Source organism: Balaenoptera acutorostrata, chromosome X (assembly GCF_949987535.1).
Source record: "Balaenoptera acutorostrata chromosome X, mBalAcu1.1, whole genome shotgun sequence".
Classification (NCBI taxonomy): Eukaryota; Metazoa; Chordata; class Mammalia; order Artiodactyla; family Balaenopteridae; genus Balaenoptera; species Balaenoptera acutorostrata.
The window spans coordinates 60844386-60857904 of NC_080085.1; the positions used below are offsets into that span (position 1 = coordinate 60844386).

At 37.9% G+C, this 13519-nt stretch overlaps 1 protein-coding gene across 2 annotated transcripts in view; it reads left to right on the forward strand.

Annotated features, from left to right (window-relative positions):
- Positions 1-13519, forward strand: part of KIF4A (kinesin family member 4A) — a 127749-nt gene that overhangs the window by 87825 nt on the left and 26405 nt on the right. For both annotated transcript variants that reach the window (XM_057537866.1, XM_007184968.2), the window contains 3 exons: positions 485-595; positions 4358-4441; positions 5652-5765. In XM_057537866.1, the coding sequence (XP_057393849.1) occupies positions 485-595; positions 4358-4441; positions 5652-5765 (309 nt within the window). The remainder of the gene's footprint in view (positions 1-484; positions 596-4357; positions 4442-5651; positions 5766-13519) is intronic.

Below are 13519 nucleotides of genomic sequence, written 5' to 3' on the forward strand. Positions count from 1 at the left end.
CTTAATATTTAGTGGTGACATTCTGACCACTTTCCATGATCATGTGGAATAATTTTGCAAAGTGGTTGCAAAACAACAGACACCTAGAGAAAATTATCAGTCATTGAATGTTCAACTTCTGACATCTACAAAGTGGTGGTTACAGGTCATTGTACTGAAACTATTTGAATACAGTGGTTGCTAGGTAGATTTGTCCTTGAGACTTAGTAGATACTTCCTTGAAATTTCATTTATATGCAGTGAATTTAGGGCTGGATTTAGCTTGTAGGTACATTTTTTCTATTATTTCTTCAGAGCGTTCATTTGTATAGTCTATGCAAGCATAGCAAGTGGTATTGCAAACGTAATCAGAAAACCTGTTGGCAGGCTTCTCAGCTCAGCTCTGGATTTTTTTCTCTCTTCTTAATGGTTAGTCTATCCATCTGTACATCAGCCCAGAATAAGTGCAGATGACTACTATTCGTGCTGGTTTTTGTTTCTACAGGTGATGAAAAACCAGCGGGTACAGTTAATGCGTCAGATGAAAGAGGATGCTGAGAGGTTTAGACAGTGGAAGCAACAAAAAGACAAAGAAGTAATCCAGTTAAAAGAACGGGTAAGTAACTACAATTTCTCAAAGTCCTACCTGATGAAGCCTTTTCTGGGCTGACTAACATTAAAGCTTCTCTTCAAACAGCTGGTATCTCTAAATATATGATACATTCATGAATTTAACAACTGTTTATTAAACGTCTACTACGTGCAAGATACTATCCACTAGATACCATGGAAAATAGAAAGATGGGTAGTATATGTGTTTTGCTCTTGAAGACTGTCTTGTCTAAAGGGGAAAATGAGACATAAGCATGATTTTCTTCAATACAAGAAATAAAGAGACTTGTGCTTTACAAATGGTCTAAAATACCAATGTAATTAAGAAAGGGAAGCACACTTCCAGTTGGACTGAAAAGACCTTGAACAATAGGGAGGATTTTGATAGAGATAAACGCAGGCATTCCAGATAAATGGAAGAGCAGGAACAAAGACACAGAGATGACAACTTTGTAGGAATATTCAAGGAATAGCGAATGATCCAAGTGGGATGAAAGATAGTAGAAGAAGATTCCATTGGAAAGACAAGTTGAATCTGGATTGTTAAAGATCTGGGAAGTTTGAACTGTATTTTGTTAGCAGTGTAAAGATTTTTAAGGTTTTTGAGAAACAAAGTGCTATCAGCAAAGTACTGCTTTCCAAAGATACATCTGGGAGTCAGGTGTAGAACAAACTGAAGTATTGAGAAACTGGAGGCCAGAACACAAGTTAAGCAGATATTGCATCATCCAGAAAGATAATAAGGGCCTGAATTAGAGTAGTAACAATGTTCTTGGAAAGCACACTGGAAAGGACATTAATTTGGGGTAATTTTTAGAATTGGCCAGAATGTGATATGTTGGGTCAAGAAATGAGAGAAGTACTTCAGGAATGGTGACATGAGGAATGGTGGCATGAGGAGCTTTGTGGACTCTCTTCCCAGCAAAAGAAGCACAACTGGTGAAATGTATTGTCCTAAGGGCATACAGCAAGGAAACGATTATTCAAGGAAATCTACTAAATCTGAGTAAGAGCAACAATAGTCTGTGGCATATGAGCCATGACCAACTCTCTCCCTTCATCCCCCTCAGCTCCATGTTGCTGAAGCTTTGTTTCAGGCAAGAGCAGCCAAGAGATCTGGGGATCCCTTCTTCCACCTAGCCTCCATGCAGAGGGTGGAAGCTGTATCCCTGCTGCAGAAGACCAGGACTACTGGGGTCTGACTACCATAACCCATCTAATCGTAGGATGTAGATTCCATGTCAGGAGACCAGCCAAGAAAAATAGGGTATGCTGCCACTGGCCAGCATCCTACTCATAGAACAGAGATGTCACTCAGAGAAGTGGGCTTCTGTCCCCACCCCCAGGTCCTAAGCAGTGGTGCAGAGGGTTCTGCCCAGGGGGAGGGGCAGGCCATAGGAATGCAGCTCTCCCTAAGGGGACTGACTTTATTTGGGGACAGAGTCTGGGGAAGTTAAAACCTAAAGGTGCTGTCAAAAACAATGGAAATTTTGGTGGTGAGCAATTAAGAGGAGACTGGTAGCTCCATGAGAACAATAAATGAAACAGCAGTCAAAATATTCAAAGATCTAATGACTGAAAACTTTCTAAATTTGATGAAAAACATTAATCTACACATCTAAGAAGCTCAATCAACTACAAGTAGGATAAATGCAAAGAGATCAACACCCAAGACACATCATGTCCAAATGTTGAAAGACAAAGATGAAAACTTAAAAGCAGCAAGGTAAAATGACTCATCACATACAAAGAAATCCCAATAAAATTAACAGCTGAATTCTCATCAGATCAGGAACAAGACAAGGGTATCCACTCTCGCCACTTCTATTCAACATTGTCCTGGAGGTTCTAGCCAGAACACTTAGGCAAGTAAAATATATGAAAGGCATCCAGATTGGAAAGGAAAAAGCAAAACTATCTCTATTAGAGATGACATGATCTTGTATGTGGAAAATCCTAGAGAATCAACTGAAAACTATTAGAACTAATACATGCGTTCAGCAGGGTTGCAGGACATAAGTTCAATGCACAAAATTTGGTTGTGTTTCTATTCACTAACAATTTGAAAATGAAATTAAGAAAGTTCCTTTTGTAATAACATCAATAAGAATAAAATACTTAGGAATAAGCTTAACAAAACAAGTGTGAGACTTATACACTAAAAACTACATCATTGAATTAATTAAAGATCTAAATAGGGCTTCCCTGGTGGCACAGTGGTTAAGAATCCGCCTGCCAATGCAGGGGACACGGGTTTGAGCCCTGGTCTGGGAAGATCCCACATGCTGTGGAGCAACTAAGCCCATGCGCCACAACTACTGAGCCTGTGCTCTAGAGCCCGCAAGCCACAACTACTGAGCCCATGCGCCACAACTACTGAAGCCTGCGTGCCTAGAGCCTGTGCTCCACAACAAAAGAAGCCACCGCAATGAGAAGCCCACGCACCACAACAAAGAGTAGCCCCCACTCGCCGCAACTAGAGAAAGCCTGCACGCAGCAATGAAGACCCAACACAGCCAAAAAATAAATAAATTAGTTTAAAAAAAAAAGATCTAAATACATGGAACAATAATCCATGCTCATGGATGGGAAGACTTAATATTCTTAAGTTGGAATACCCCCTCAGATTGATCTACAGATTCAACACAATCCCAACCAAATTTCCTCTAGCTTATTGGTAGAAATTCACATGCTGATCCGAAAAGTCATATGGAGATGCAGGTGACCCAGAATAGTCATAACAATCTTGAAAGAGAACAATAAATTTGGAGATATCACATTTCCTGATTGCAACATATCCATCACCTCACATAGTTACCCCTTCTTTTCAGTGTGGGGAGAACACTTAAGATCTACTCTCCTAACAAATTTCAAGTATACAGTATAGTATTATTAACTATAGTTACTATGCTATACATAGATCCCCAGAACTTATTCATTTTATAACTAAAAGTTTGTACCCTTTGACCAACCTTTCCCCATTTTCCTCACTGCCCCCACCCCCTCCCCAGTACCTGGTAACTACCATTCTACTGTCTGGTTATATGAGTTTGACTTTTTTAGATTTCACATATAAGTGAGATCATATAGTATTTGTCTTTCTCAGTCTGGTTTATTTCACTTACCACAGTGACCTCCAGGTTCATCCATGTTGTTGCAAATGGCAGGATTTCCTTGCTTGTGACTGAAAGATATTCCATTGTATATACAGTTGACCCTTGAACAACATGGGTTTGAAACTGTGCGGGTCAACTTTTACATGTATTTTTTTCAATAGTAAATACTACACTACTATACTATCCACAGTTGGTTGAATCCATGGATGCAGAACCACAGATATGGAGGGCCAACTGTGAAGTTATACACGAATTTTCGACTGCATGGGGGTTGGCACCCCTAACCCCACGTTGTTCAGGCGTCAACTGTATACTCATACCACATTTTCTTTATCCATTCATTTGTCAACAACTTAGGTCAACTTAGGTTGTCAACTTAGGTTGTTTCCATATCTTGGTTATTGTGAATAATGCTGCAATGAATATGGGAATGCAGATATCTCTTCAAGATACTAATTTCATTTCCTTTGGATATATATACCCAGTAGTGAGATTGTCAGATCATATGGTCTTTCTATTTTTAATTTTTTAAGGAACCTCCATACTGATTTCCATAATGACTATACCATTGAAAGACTCTTCAGTTACATTATAAGGTTTTATTTTAGCTAGCTGAATAGCAATGAAAAGTCTGACTCTTTTCTTCTCAGGACCGTAAGAGGCAATATGAACTGCTCAAACTTGAAAGAAGCTTCCAGAAACAGTCTAATGTGCTCAGACGTAAAACTGAGGAGGTAAGAAAATCCAATCTGCTAGGTCAAGTGTATTATCACTTTCAGGCTTGGATGATGGCAGAGTAGTATCCCTTAAATGAGCCAGTGTCCTGAGAAACCAGGGATAACAGTCTTGACCAGCAGTTCCTAAGTCTTGATCCCTGTTTGTCATGAACTGTGAGCAGATAAAAACCTGATGAAAATGGCACTATTCAAATAAGGATTTTTTTCTAATTGGGCTTGCTTCTTTCCAAACAAAACAAAACAAAAAGCAGAGTAATTCTGATATATGACATTTCCAGACGCTTTCAGTCTGCAGTGCTTCCTTGAAATTGTGTGCCTCCCCTAGGCTCTAAAGCAGTAGCTGTTCACCAGTGTTATGTACATGGAGACTTATAAATATGGTTCCTATAAGAATTCAAACCCATAGAATTTTTATTTTTCTTGACTAATATGCTAGAAATTAGAATGTTCTTTTTTTTTATTATGTTAATATAAATTATTTTATTGAAGTAGAATATATATACCTAAAAAGGGCACAAATATTGTGTACATCTCCACGAGTTATTCCAAAGTGAAAAAACCTGTACAACCATCAACCTAAGACAAACAAGTCACTACTAGAACCTTAGAACTTCATCCTCACCCCCCACCTATTCTCTCTCCAAATGACGAGTCCTTTCCTCTTCCTCAGAGGTAACGACTGTCCTGACTTCTAACACTACAAATTAGTTTTCCTGGTTTAGAAGGGAATTACAGAGAATGAAACGCATCTTGTTTCTTTCATTTGGTAGTAGAATTGTTATAAACACCAATGCTGTTGCATGTAGGGGTGGTTTGCTCTGAACTTGCATTTCAGTATCTTTTGGCACAGGTACGTGAGCATTTCTGGTGAGTTATACCTAGGGGGGAAATGATGAATCACAGGGATTGTGTATGTTCAAGTTTAGTTAATAATGACGAACGATTTTCCATGGTATTTGTACCAAAGTTTACTCACACCAGCCATGGATAAGAGTTTCAGTTGCTCCATATCCTCACTAACCTGGGGATTGTCAGTCATTTTATTTTTCGTCGTAGCCACTCCAGGGTTTGAGTAAAAGCATCTCACTGGGTTCTAATTTGTATTTCTCAGATGATTAGCTGTACGAATCATCAGATACATAATTAATGAAGAATGTTCTTCTTTCTACCCTTCAATTCAACATTACTATGAGCCATTTTTATTTAGGCAGCAGCTGCCAACAAGCGTCTCAAGGATGCTCTCCAAAAACAACGAGAGGTCACAGAAAAGCGGAAGGAGACTCAGAGCCGTGGAATGGAAGGCATTACAGCTCGAGTGAAGGTATGGACAACTTGAACTGCCATTTGTCTTATGTACATTGGGGATAGGAAAAAATGGGCAGTAGCTTTCTTTTCGTTTAGAAGTAAACACTACAAAATCTGGAGTTCTACCTGAAAGCGTTATTTCCTAAAGATATGAGTATCTCTGAACGGTTGTTAAAGACCATGAGTAGTGAACCCTTTCTATCCCTGCCCCTGTTCAGTTAATTTTTTAACAGTTTTATTGAGGTATACTTGACCTACAATAAATTATACATATTTAAAGTGTACAGTTTAATAAGTTTTGACACAGATATGCACCCATTAAATCATCACCACAATCAAGATAAAGTCAATGTCCATCAGGACCAAAACTTTCTTCGTACACCTTTGTAATCCCTCCCTCCCCTCCCCAGTCTATCCCTCTACGCCCCATCTCCAGGCAGCCATTAATCTGCTTTCTGTCACTGGATTTTCTACATAGACGATCACATCATCTGCACATAGGGGCAATTTTATTTATCCTTACCCACTCTGTATGCCTTTAAAAAAAACTTTCTTGCCTTATTGTACTTGCTAGAACCTCCAATAAAATATCGAATAGGATAGGTGAAAAGAGGGCATCCTTGCTTTGTTCCCAATCTTAGAGAGAAAGCATTCAGCCTTTCACCGTTAAGTACGATATTAGCTATAGGTTTTTTGTATATGTTCTTTATCAGGTTGAAGAAGTTCTTGTCTATTCCTAGTTTGCTGAAAGTTTTTATGACGAATAGACGTTGGGTTTTTTCAAAAGTTTTTTCTGAATCTTCTTGAGATGATCTTATGGTTTCTGATCTTTTTGAGATAATCCTCTTGAGGTGATCTTATGATCTTATGGTTGGTTGGTTGGTTTTTATTCAGTATGGCAAACGACATTGATTTTTTTCCAATTTATTTTATTAAGGTATAACTGATGTACAGTAAGATCTACCCTTTTTACTGTAGTTCTGCAAGTTTTAACATCATATACAGGTGTATAACCACCACCACAATAAAAATATAGAATAGTTCTATATTCCCCTATAACACTTTGTAGTCAATTTCTCCCACATCCATATGCTGGCCCTTCACAAACACTGATCTGTATTCTGTCATTATTGTTTTCACTTTGCATTGCATCAGTGTCATATAACTGGAAACGTACAGTATGGCTTCTTTCACTTAGTATAAGGCATTTGATATTCATCCATGTTGTTGCCTGTATTATTCCATCGTATGGATGTTCCACAGTTTATCTGTTCGCCCATTAAAAGTTATCTTGGAGTCTTTTTTTTTTTCCTAGTTTTTGGTGATCATGAATAAGGCCACTATAAAGACATTCACATACAGGTTTCTGTATAACAAAGGTAGTCATTTCACTTGGGTAAATACCTAGGAGTGGGATTGCTCGGTCATACGGTAAGTGTATGTTTAACTTTATAAGAAACTGCCAAGGGACTTCCCTAGTGGTCCAGTGGTAAAGAATCCACCTTCCAATGCAGGAGATGCAGATTTGATCCCTGGTAGGGGAACTAAGATCCCACATGCTGCAGGGCAACTAAGCCTGCACGCCACAACTACTGACTGTATGCACCTCAACTAGAGAGCCCGAGTGCTGCAAACTACAGAGCCCACGTGCTCTGAAGCCCGTGCGCCACAACTAGGGAGAAGCCCGTGCACCACAACTAGAGAGAAGCCCTTGTGCCTCAACAAAGAGCCCGAGAGCTGCAACAAAAGATCCCACATGCCGCAACAAAGATCCCACGTGCTACAACTAAGACCTGTCACAGCCAAAAATAAAATTTTAAAAAATTAATAATATCAAAACAATAAAAAGTTAAAAAAAAAGAAAAACTGCCAAATTATTTATCTAGTTGTTCAGTGTTGGTATATAGAAATACAACTGATTTTTGTATATTAACTTTTATCTTCTGACTTTATTAGTTTAGTGGCTATTTTGTAGGTTCTTTGGGACTCTCTACATAGACAATCATGCCATCTATAAATAGTTTTATTTCTTCCTTTATAATCTATATGTCTTTTATTTATTTTACTTACCCTGTTGCATTGGCTAGGACATTCAGGATGATGTTGAATAGGAGTAGTGACAGTAGAAGCCCTTCTGCTATTCCTGATCTCAGGGGAACAGTATTCAGTCTTTACCATTAAGTATGACATTAGCTATAGGTTTTTCATAGAGGCCCTTTATCAGCTTAAGGAAGTTCTTATCTATTCTTAGTTTGCTGTGAGTTTTTATCCTGAGTGGATATAATTTTTTTTTTTTGGCCACACTGCACGCTTTGCGGGATCTTACTTCCCTGACCAGGGATCAAACCCAGGCCCCCAGCAGTGAAAGTGCCAAGTCCTAACCACTGGACCACCAGGGAATTTCCAATGAGTGTATATAAATTTTGTCAAATACTTTTTGTCTCTAGTTTGTTGATTTGGTGAATGACTTTGATGTTCAAATATGGAACCAGCCTTGCATTCTTTGAATAAATTCCACTTGGTTGTGATATATCATCCTTTTTATGTATTGTTGAATTCAACAATACATAAAATTAAAATTTTGCTAAAATAAAAATTTCGTGTAAAATTTTTGCATCTGTGTTCATGAGGGATATTGGTCTGTTGTTTTCTTGTAGTCTCTGTCTGGTTTTGGTATCAAGGCCTCTTAGAATACGTTAGAAACTATTGCTCCCTCTTCAATTGTCTGTAAGAGTTTGTATAGAACTAATATTGTTTCTTCCTTAAAAGTTTGGTACAGGGACTTCTCTGGTAGTCCAGTGGTTAAGAATCCGCCTTCCAATGCAGGGGATTGTGGGTTCCATCCCTGGTCAGGGAACTAAGATCCCACACACCACGGGGCAGCTAAGCCCACGCACCGCAACTACTGAGCCCACGTGCTGCAACTACAGAGCCCACACGCTCTGGAGCCCACGCGCCACAACTACGGAGCCCACACGCTGCAACGAAAGATCCCACATGCCGCAACTAAGACCCAATGCAGCCATAAATAAATAAATAAATATTTTTTAAAATAAAAATAAAAATCCTTAAAAAAGAAAAAGAAGAGGAAGTTTGGTACAGTTCACAAGTTAAGCCATCTGGACCTGAAGGATGTATTTGTTAGTTGTTGCTTTTGGTGGGGAGGAGGGGTTAACTGTAATTCAGTTTTTAAAATAGATATAGGGTTGTTCGGGTTATATATTTCCTCTTGAGTGAGCTTTGGTAGTTTGTGTGTTTCGTCTAAATTGTCAAATTTATTGGTGTGAAGTTATTCATAATATTCCCTTATTATCCTTCTAATGTCTGTAAAAACTGTAGTAATGTCCTCTATCTCATTCCTGTTATTGATATTTTGTGTCTTTTCTCCTTTTTCTTGATCAGTTTGGCTAAGGTTTATCAAAGAACCAGCTCATTCTTACAAATGGTTAAAATAGTAAATTTTATGTTATGTATATTTTACCACAATTAAAAACAATACCCCCGGGCTTCCCTGGTGGCGCAGTGGTTGAGAATCTGCCTGCTAATGCAGGGGACATGGGTTCGAGCCCTGGTCTGGGAAGATCCCACATGCCGCGGAGCAACTGGGCCCGTGAGCCACAATTACTGAGCCTGCGCGTCTGGAGCCTGTGCTCCGCAACAAGAGAGGCCACGACAGTGAGAGGCCCGTGCACCATGATGAAGAGTGGCCCCCGCTTGCCGCAACTAGAGAAAGCCCTCGCACAGAAACGAAGACCCAACGCAGCCATAAATAAATAAAATTAAAAAAAAAAATTAAAAAAAAAAAAAACAATACCCCCAAAACCCCAGCTCATTAATTTCCAATCTGACCTTTATTATTTTCTTATTTCTGCTTTGGATTTAATTGGCTTTTTTTTTAAGTTTCTTAAAGGTGGAACCTGAGGTCATTGATTTGAGTTCTTTTCTTTTCTTTTTTTAAATTTATTATTATTATTTTTTAATTAATTTATTTAATTATTTTTGGCTGTGCTGGGTCTTCGTTTCTGTGCGAGGGCTTTCTCCAGTTGCGGCAAGCGGGGGCCGCTCTTCATCGCGGTGCGCGGGCCTCTCACTATCGCGGCCTCTCTTGTTGCGGAGCACAGGCTCCAGACGCGCAGGCTCAGTAGTTGTGGCTCACGGGCCTAGTTGCTCCGCGGCATGTGGGATCTTCCCAGACCAGGGCTCGAACCCGTGTCCCCTGCATTAGCAGGCAGATTCTCAACCACTGCGCCACCAGGGAAGCCCTTCTCTTTTCTAATATAAACATTTAGTGCTATAAATTTCCCCTTCAATACTCCTTTAATGACATCCCACAAATTTTGATAGTTATGTTTTCATTCAATTCAAAATACATTCTAATTTCCCTGTTGATTTCTTCTTTGATCCACAGTTATTTAAAATGATGTTATTTAGTTTCCAAATATTAGGGGATTTTTCCAAATATCTTTCTGTTATGATTTCTAATTTAATTTCATTATGGTTAGAGACTATATATGACTTGAATCCTTTTGAATTTATTGAGACTTATTATGGCCTAGAATATGGTCAGTCTTGGCAAATGTTCAAACTGTGTGTACTTGAGAAGAATGTATATTCTGCTATTGTTGGATAGAGTGTTCTATAAATGTCAGTCATGTTAATTTGATTGATTGTGCCATTCATTTCTACTGTATTCTTGCTGATATTCTGCCTACTTGTTCTATCAGTTACTTAGAGATGGGTATTGAAATCTTCAATTAGAATTATGGATTTGTCTTTTTCTTATTATAGTTCTGGTTTTGCTCCGTATATTTTGAAGCTCTGTTATTAGAGGCATAAACATGTAAGATTAATTGATCCCTTTATTATTATAATAATAAGTTTATTATTATTATGATCATTTTTATCCCTAGCAATATTCTTTGTTCTGAAATCTACTTTTTCTGATAATACAGTCCCTCCAGCTTTCTTTTAATGTTAGCATGGTATATTTTTTTAAATCCTTTTAGCTTTAACCTCTTTGTGCCTTTGTGTGTTTTTAAAGTGTTTTTCTTGTAGGCAGTATACAGTTGAGTCTAGCTTTTTTAATCCAATCTGACAATCTGCATTTTAATTGGGGTGTTTAGACCATTTACATTTAATGTGATTATTGATATGGGTTGATTTGAATCTATCATATTGCTATTTGTTTTCTATTTGTCCCATCTATTCTTCATTCCCTTTCCCTTGTTTTCTGGCTTCTTTTGGATCAATTGAGTATTTTTATGATTCCATATTATCTCCTTTGTTGGCTTATATATGATTTTGTTTCAGATATTTTGGTGCTTTGTATATTAGGGGCATAAACATTAAGGATTAAGTTCTCTTGGATAACTGACTCCCTTACCATTATGAAATTATCTTTTTTTTAATCAATTTTTTTTTAAATTACACTATACTAGGTGTGCTTTATTTATTTATTAATGGCTGTGTTGGATCTTCGTTTCTGTGCGAGGGCTTTCTCTAGTTGTGGCAAGCGGGGGCCACTCTTCATCGCGATGCGCGGGCCTCTCACTATCGCGGCCTCTCTTGTTGCAGAGCACCGGCTCCAGATGCGCAGGCTCAGTAATTGTGGCTCACGGGCCCATTTGCTCCGTGGCATGTGGGATCTTCCCAGACCAGGGCTCGAACCCATGTCTCCTGCATTGGCAGGCAGATTCTCAACCACTGCGCCACCAGGGAAGCCCGAAATTATCTTTTTTTATCCTTGATAATATTCCTCTTTTTTCTTCCAGTTTTATTGAGATAAACTGATAAACAGCCCTGCATAAGTTTAAGGTGTACAGCATAGTGATTTGACTTATATACATCTTGAAATGATTATCACAATAAGTTTAGTGAACATCCATCATTCATATAGATACAAAATTAAAGAAATAGAGAAAAAATTTTTTCTTGTGATGAGAACTCTTAGGATTTAGTCTCTTAACAACTTTTATATATAGCATACAGCAGTGTTAATTATATTTATCATGTTGTACATTACATCCCTAGTACTTACTTAATCTTATAACTGGAAGTTTGTACCTTTGACTGCCTCTCTGGTAACCACAAATCTGATCTTTTTTTCTATGAGTTTGTTAGTTTGTTTATTTTTGAAGTATAATTGACCTACAGCACTATGTTAGTTCCTGTTACACAACAGTGATTCAATATTTCTATACTTTTAAAAATGATCACCATGATAAGTCTAGTTGCAATATGTCACCATACAAAGATATTACATAGTTATTGACTATATTCCCCACACTATACATTTCATACCCTTGACTCCTTTATTTTGCAACTGGAAGTTTGTACCTCTTAATCTCCCTCACCTATTTCTTTCCTCCCTCTATGCCCCTCCCCCCGGCAATCACCTGTTTGTTCCCTATATCTATAACTCTGTTTCTGTTTTGTTATGTTCATTTGTTATGTTTTTCAGATTCCACTTATAAGTGAAATCACGCAGTTTTTGTCTTTCTCCGTCTGACTTATTTCACTAAGCATAATATCCTCTAGGTACATTCATGTTGTCGCAAATGGCAAGATTTCATTCTTATGGCTGAGTAATATTCCATCGTATATACATATATATATCTCACATCTTCTTTATCCATTCATCTATTGATGGCACTTAGGTTGCTTCCATATCTTGACTATTGTAAATAATGCTGCAATGAACATAGGGGTACATATGTCTTTTCTAATTAGTGTTTTTGTTTTCTTTGGATAAATACCCAGGAGTGGAATTGCTGGATCATATGGCAGTTCTATTTTTAATTTTTTGAGAATCTCCATACTGTTTTCCATAGTGGCTGCACCAATTTACCTTCCCACCAACAGTGCATGAGGCTTCCCTTTTCTCCACATCCTCACCAACACTTGTTTTTGTTTTTTTACTTTTTATTTTATATTAGAATACAGTTGATTAACAATGTTGTGACAGTTTCAGGTATACACACTGCTATATTTAAAATGGATAACCAACACTTGTTATTTGTTGTCTTTTTGATAATAGCCATTCTGACACGTGTGAGGTGATATCTCATTGTGGTTTTGATTTGCATTTCCCTGATGATTAGCCATGTTGAACATCTTTTCATGTGCCTGTTGGCCATCTGTATGTCTTCTTTGGAAAAATGTCTATTCAGATCCTCTATCCACTTTTAAACCTGGTTGTTCGTTTTTGTTTGTTTGTTTGTTTTTGATGTTGAATTGTATGAGTTCTTTGTGTATTTTGGATATTAACCCATATCAGATATATCGTTTGCAAATATCTTCTCCCATTCAGTAGGTGGCCTTTTCATTTTGTTGATAGTTTCCTTCACTGTGCAAGAGCTTTTAGTTTGATATAGTCCCATTTGTTTATTTTTGCTTTTCTTCCCTTGCCTGAGGAGACATAGCCCCCAAAATATTACTAAGACTGATGTCAAAGAGCTTACTGCCTATGTTTTCTTCTAAAAAGATTTATCATTTTGGGTCTTACGTTTATGTCTTTGATCCATTTGGAATTTATTTTTGTGCATGGTGTGAGAGAGTAGTCCAGTTTGATTCTTTTGCATCTAGCTGTCCAGTTTTCCCATCACCATTTATTGAAGAGGCTGTCTTTTCCCCATTGGTATATTCTTGCTTCCATTGTCATAGATGTATTGCCCATATAAGTGTGGGTTCATTTCTGGGCTCTCTATTCTGTTCCATTTATCCATGTGTCTGTTTTTGTGCCAGTACCATACTGTTTTGATTACTGTGGCA